Genomic DNA, 6577 nt, shown 5'->3' with positions numbered 1-6577 from the left:
ATCTATCTATCTATCTATCTATCTATCTATCTATCTATCTCCATACACCCCCACTCTATCTATCTGTCTATCTATCTATCTCAATACACCCCCTCTATCTATCTATCTATCTATCTATCTATCTATCTATCTATCTATCTATCTATCTATCTATCTATCACCATACACCCCTGTATCTATCTATCTATCTATCTTGACAATGGAACGGCTGAAAGATCCAAGCATTGAGGACACGTGGTGCCCAGGAGTTTAACAGGAAAAAGGGGACAAGGGTGAAAAAGGGGAGATTTCTGTTCTCCTGATTTCTATACATCTTAACAAAGTGCTGCCCCAGCCTATAAGGAAGGGGCAATTATTTCAGAAACAGACCACAAAAAGGCAAAGGGCCTTTGGGGAAGGGACTTGTTCATGGTTCTGTGTTTGTACAGCACCTAACGCCATGGATCCTGAGTTGTTACTGTAATACACCTAATATATAACAACAGTAAATACAGGCAGCAAGGGAATTCCCTCTGTAGAGGAAAAGCTGATGGCAAGCCTTAGGAACATTGCTGTAGCGGTGAAATGAATCAAGCTCTGAAACATGCCCCAAGAGAGGTCCAAGTGCCATGGGGGTCCAAAGAGGTATGGAGTTGGGTTAGTAATCAGGACTCCTGGTTTGTAATTTTTTCTCAGCCATACTGGGGGCCACTCAGTTGTCCTGTCTGAGCCTCAGTTTCCCCCATGTGTAGAACAGGGATCATAATACTAACAAGAGCTGGTCAGCAAATGCCCATTCATTGAAATTGAAACTTGCCATGGAAGTGGCTTGATTGTGATGAAGTTTGGCTGGATTCATGCCTCGTTTCCTGGCTGCTCACCTGCTGGGCTACCTCAGAGTCAGGGAGACCAGGACAACCAGGGTATGCAGCACAACGGGGCCCTGATCTCAGCTGGGGCCGGGACTGCGAGTCACTAGCACAGCGGGGGCGGGGGGGGTATTGCAATGAGGTCACTTAGGAATCGGGTCAGGATTCTCCCCTGCTGTCTGGCACCCAGTAGAGTCGGCAGATGGAGAAAGCTTATAGCCCATCCGAACGCCCCCGCCTGGAACAGGTGGGAATAATGCCGGGGAGGGGGCAGGGGAGAGCCGCCACCAGGGGGCAGAGAGAGGGGAGGAAGAGGAGGGAGCCGGAGCTGCTGGGCAGCCAGGTGGAGAGAAAAATGTGGGGCAGTACCATGAGAGCCCAGAAAGGAGGGAGGGCGTGAGACAGCCGCTGGCTTCAGAGAGGTCAAGGCAAGCAAGGAAATCCTGGCAGAGGTTGGCAGAGTGGAGTGGAAGGAGCCGGACTGGCACATACCTAGACGTGTGGGGCCAATGGCTGGTTGCAGAGAGTGGCTGTTGATAAGAAGATCACTTGGGTTTGGATCTAATTGTGACCTGAGGGCATCTTCAGAGCCACACAGGATGCCGGTGGCAAAGGTGTTTTCACCCCACACATGTTAGTGGGCTCCACAGAGGAATACCTGAAATTGATCGCGGGGGGAGGGGCAGCCACATTGCAGTTGAGGCTGGAGGCAGGGTGTCCACACTGCAATTGACATGAGGGAAGGGCGTCCACACTGCGATCAGTTCTAGGGGCGGAGCCTCCAGCCTGCTATTGATTTAGGAGAATTGTGGGGCCACAGGAACTGACTTTAAGAGTCAGATTTGGTGGGGATGGAGAGAAGAGAATTGGTCTGGAGGAGAGGCAAAAGGGAGGGCTGTTTTGGGGGTGCAGGTGGGAGAGATGGGGGGTCGGGGGGGGTGTTTCTTCAGAACACTGAGATTGTGGACTGTGGGCAGAGAGGCTGGGGGCTGGGGCCTAGGATGGGGTAGACATTTCAGTGTTTCCTAAGCGATTTCCCACCACCACCGAATTTCAGCTCCAGGGAAAATTTCAAAATTTTGGTTTTTGCGGCAACAAATTTTTGAGATTTCCCACCAGGAAGAAAATCCCCAACTTGCTGCAGCCATACGTTGAGGGGGGATGTGGTGGGAAGGCAATGCAAAGGAACGTGGTGATGACCATCTTCTCCTGGGTGACGCTTTGGCGGAGGGACCCAGGTGGCACTGGGGGCTCAGCCGGGGATTGGCTTGCGGGAGGCACAGAAGATAGCTGGGGCTGTGGGCATGGACAGGGCTGTGGGCATAGCCAGTGGCGCGGGAGGAGCGGGTATAAAGCAGTTGTGGGTGGAAGGGAGGGATCCCTGCTCGCCTGAATGATGCTCATTTGATCCCCCACTTAGTGACTTGACAGAGAGACGGCTTTAATACAGTCCTTTGGCAGGATGGCTATGGAGCTGCTGAACATTGTGTTGCTGCTACTGCCGGCAGGTAGGAGGGTGGGTGGGTGTGTGTGTGGGTGGGTGTGTGTCCCTGCTGCCCCCTGCTGGAGGGCATGAGCCCTGCTGTGGGGATGGGGGGGTGTCCCTGCTGCCCCCTGCTGGAGAAGATGAGCCCTGCTGTGGGGGGGGGGGTGGATGTGTGTCCCTGTCGCCCCCTGCTGGAGAAGATTAGCCCTGCTGTGGGGGTGGGGGGTGTCCCTACTGCCCCCTGCTGGAGAAGATGAGCCCTGCTGTGGGGGGGGGGGGGTGGATGTGTGTCCCTGTCGCCCCCTGCTGGAGAAGATTAGCCCTGCTGTGGGGGTGGGGGGTGTCCCTACTGCCCCCTGCTGGAGAAGATGAGCCCTGCTGTGGGGGTGTGTGGGGGTGTGTGTCCCTGCTGCCCCCTGCTGGAGGGCATGAGCCCTGCTGTGGGGGTGGGGGGGTGTCCCTGCCGCCCCCTGCTGGAGAAGATGAGCCCTGCTGTGGGGGTGTGTGTGGGTGTGTGTCCCTGCCGCCCCCTGCTGGAGAAGATGAGCCCTGCTGTGGGGGGGGTGTCCCTGCCGCCCCCTGCTGGAGAAGATGAGCTCTGCTCTCTCTGTGTGTGGGATTGTGCTGTTCTCTTCAACCCTCCATTGCTTGCATTTATCGTGTGGGGCAATTCCCCTCTCACTCGCCCTGGAGTAAATCAGGAGTAACACACAGCAGTCAATGGGGCTGGCTCATTATTGAGATTAGAATGAGGCCCTTGGTTTTTATTTCCAACTGTCTACACACACACACACAACCTGCTCCCCCTGGCCCCAGCCTTGCAGTGCCGTGTGTTGCTCTTCCCTTGCAGTGATAGCACAGACGGACACACGGATCATTGGGGGCTACCCCTGTGAGAGACCCCAGCCCTGGCAGGCCGCTATCTACGATTTAAACCGGCTGTACTGCGGAGGGGTGCTCATCAACAAGGACTGGGTGCTGACGGCTGCCCACTGCAGGCTGCCTGGGTAGGTGGGGGAGGGAGGGTTGTCCCCACAGACCCCTGCTGGAGGGGATGAGCCCTGCTCTGTGTGCATGTCTCAGGGTCTGGGCAGCACCCGGCACAACGGGGCCCTGATCTCGGTCGGGGTCTGGGCAGCACCTGGCACAATGGGGCCCTGATCTCGGTCGGGGTCTGTGATGTGCCCGGCACAACAGGGCCCTGATCTCGGTCGGGGTCTGGGCAGCACCTGGCACAATGGGGCCCTGATCTCGGTCGGGGTCTGTGATGTGCCCGGCACAACGGGGCCCGATCTCGGTCGGGGTCTGTGATGTGCCCGGCACAACGGGGCCCTGATCTCAGCCAGGGTCTGGGCAGTGCCCGGCACAACGGGGCCCGATCTCGGTCGGGGTCTGTGATGTGCCCGGCACAACGGGGCCCGATCTCGGTCGGGGTCTGTGATGTGCCCGGCACAACGGGGCCCTGATCTCAGCCAGGGTCTGGGCAGTGCCCGGCACAACGGGGCCCGATCTCGGTCGGGGTCTGTGATGTGCCCGGCACAACGGGGCCTGATCTCGGTCGGGGTCTGTGATGTGCCCGGCACAACGGGGCCCTGATCTCAGCCAGGGTCTGGGCAGTGCCCGGCACAACGGGGCCCGATCTCGGTCGGGGTCTGTGATGTGCCCGGCACAACGGGGCCTGATCTCGGTCGGGGTCCGGCAGCCTGATCTCTCAGCTGTTTTGCTGTCAGTTTCCCCAGATGAGCCGCTGTTTGCGTTTGCTTTCAGCACCACCAACATACGGCTGGGCGAGTACAACCTGCGGAAGGTGGATGAGACCGAGCAGCTCCGGGTGGCTGCGAAGATCATTCCCCACCCCAACTACGACCCCGCCACCAAGGACAACGACATCATGCTCATCAAACTCGCCACCCCCGCGCAGCTGAATAACAATGTGCACCCCATCGCACTGGCCAGCAGCGCCGCCCAGCCGGGGGTCATCTGCCAGGTGTCCGGATGGGGCACCACCACCTCCCCACAACGTACGCTGACCCATGTGACACAGCAATGAACCTGAGACCTCTGGAATCTTAACACATGAGCCGCTGAGCCAGCTGCCTTAGCCGCAGCTGCATCCAGCTCAGCCACCACTAGAGGGGGACATTGAGTCGGTCACATGTCTCCGTCGGGGATGGGGAGGGACCTGAGAAGGGCAGAGGGGGGAATGGAAAATTCCTGTCCCATAATTTTTTTCCAGATATTGAGCAAATGTCCCATCCTGAACCAGGAGGAAAAATTATATTTTTGTTATTAAAAAAAATTCAATTCGGGGTCCAGCGTAGCCTTTTGTTTTGATCATTTCGGAAAGTTTCCTTTCACTTTCAGACTTTCCCCTCTTTTTTTTTTTCCCCCTAAAATTTCAAAATAAAACGTTGTTTCCACTCACCCCCACCCCCAACAATCTCCAGTTTGAAAATGTTGAAAAACTCTTGACAATTTCGAAACTCTGTTCATCCAAAAGAGGTTCGAGTTGGAAGAGTGGCTGAAAACTCCCCTGTTCAACAAACCAGCACGTTTCGGTGCAAGAACTGTTTATTGAGCAATTCCCCGCCTGCGCTAGTTTTCCCTTTTCGTCGCCAGGATGTGAAATGAGAATTCAGAGCCATTTGTCGCTGATTGTTCTTTGTCTCCCATGTCCAACAGCGTCATTCCCGGCTTTGCTGCAATGCGCTGACCTCAGGATCCTCTCAGCGTCGGAATGTCGACAAGCCTATTCCAGCCTGGTCACTGACAACATGCTCTGTGCCGGCGCCAGACAAGGAGGCATCGATTCCTGCCAGGTCTGGGGCGTTGTGGTGGATACCTTGGGTAGATGCCTGGGAAATGGGTTTCCTGGCACGGGAAAAAATGCGTGAAAACTTTTCCCATCCTGAATCAGAGTGAAAAGTCGGCATCTCGAAAATGTTCACGAACCAACAGGCAAACGATTTGATTTTGCAACAGTTTGGTGATCATTTCTTTGCATTGCAGTTCCACATCGGCCATTTAAAATAGCTATCTATCTATCTATATATAGCTATACGCCGGTGAGCTTAAACGTCGAAACAAAAAGTCATTTTGAACCAGGAGACCGGAAAGGGTCTGACCTGAAATTGTCAAAACGGGCCATTAGGATCATTTCCGGAACTTTTTTCTGAAAAATTTGCCAAAACCGACCCTTTCCTGTGAAAAATTTCAGTGCTGACGAATCACCATTTTTCAATGGAAAAATGTTTTGTCCAAACATTCCCAGTGAGCTCTAAGTTTGATCTCTAGTGGCAGAAAGAGAATCAGGAACGGCAGCTGGCAGAGAATGGGTATAGTGGGTCTACGCCAACCCCTTCTCAGCCCCTCACCATGTTGTGGCAGGACGTGGGGAACGGGTGTTGTAGAAAATTCCCCATGCCTGGGGCATCGGGGATCGAACCTGCCACTGTTGGGCCTTCAAGGAGGCCGAACAACAAGGAAGGAGGCTGAATGTAGATGCGAGCAGAGGGCTACAAAGCGGGGTCAGCCAGGAATATTAGGGGCAGGGTTTCAGCACTACGGGTGAGGCTTCTGCAACTGCAAGTGACACCGGGGCGGGGACAGCCTGGGTTCTGCCCAGTTCCGTTCCACGTGATGCTTTATGCAAATTATTTCTGCAGTTGATTTGCATATTTGCCTCTCCCCTCTCCAAACTCATGCTTGGCCTCCTTCCTCCCCACTGAGCCATTGACCCCCCCCCCACCCCACATGGGCATGTCGGGGAGGGGTACACGGCTGGTGACACACAGTTCTATCTCCACAGGGTGACTCCGGGGGTCCCCTGGTATGCGGCGGGATCCTCCAAGGCATTGTGTCGTGGGGGTTGGAGGAGTGCGCCCAACGTAACAAACCGGGTGTCTACACCAAGGTCAGCAAATACATCAACTGGATCCAGCAAACCGTACGGGGCGGGTGAGTTGCCCCGGGAACCTCAATAAAACATGAGAGACATACCCATGCCTCCACGCCTTCTTCCATCCTCAGAGCCCCGGGTTTCCGGGGCAACAGCGGATGCAGCACTGATGGGGCTGGCAGCTGAGTGCATCTAGCTCTTGGGTGGAGCTGGCCGGAGAAATGGAATTTCTGTTGATTCGGAATCAGGCTTGAATCTGAAGGAAAAGTCGAAATACTGGAATTTCCTGCGCAAGGAAATGGTCCCCCAAATGTTGTGGTTTTTTTTAATTGCTGGTAATACACT

At 55.1% G+C, this 6577-nt stretch overlaps 1 protein-coding gene across 1 annotated transcript; it reads left to right on the top strand.

Moving 5' to 3' along the window:
• Positions 1-2310: 2310 nt before the first annotated feature.
• LOC140902584 (trypsin-like) lies at positions 2311-6295 on the top strand. Its single transcript, XM_073322822.1, has 5 exons — positions 2311-2356; positions 3185-3341; positions 4102-4355; positions 5017-5153; positions 6143-6295. Exons 1-5 carry the CDS (start codon positions 2311-2313, stop codon positions 6293-6295), a joined length of 747 nt encoding a protein of 248 aa, XP_073178923.1.
• Positions 6296-6577: the final 282 nt, after the last annotated feature.

Source organism: Lepidochelys kempii, chromosome 24 (genome assembly GCF_965140265.1).
Source record: "Lepidochelys kempii isolate rLepKem1 chromosome 24, rLepKem1.hap2, whole genome shotgun sequence".
Classification (NCBI taxonomy): domain Eukaryota; kingdom Metazoa; phylum Chordata; order Testudines; family Cheloniidae; genus Lepidochelys; species Lepidochelys kempii.
The sequence above is the reverse complement of the archived record's forward strand: the minus strand, read 5'-3'. Positions and strand labels throughout refer to the sequence as shown.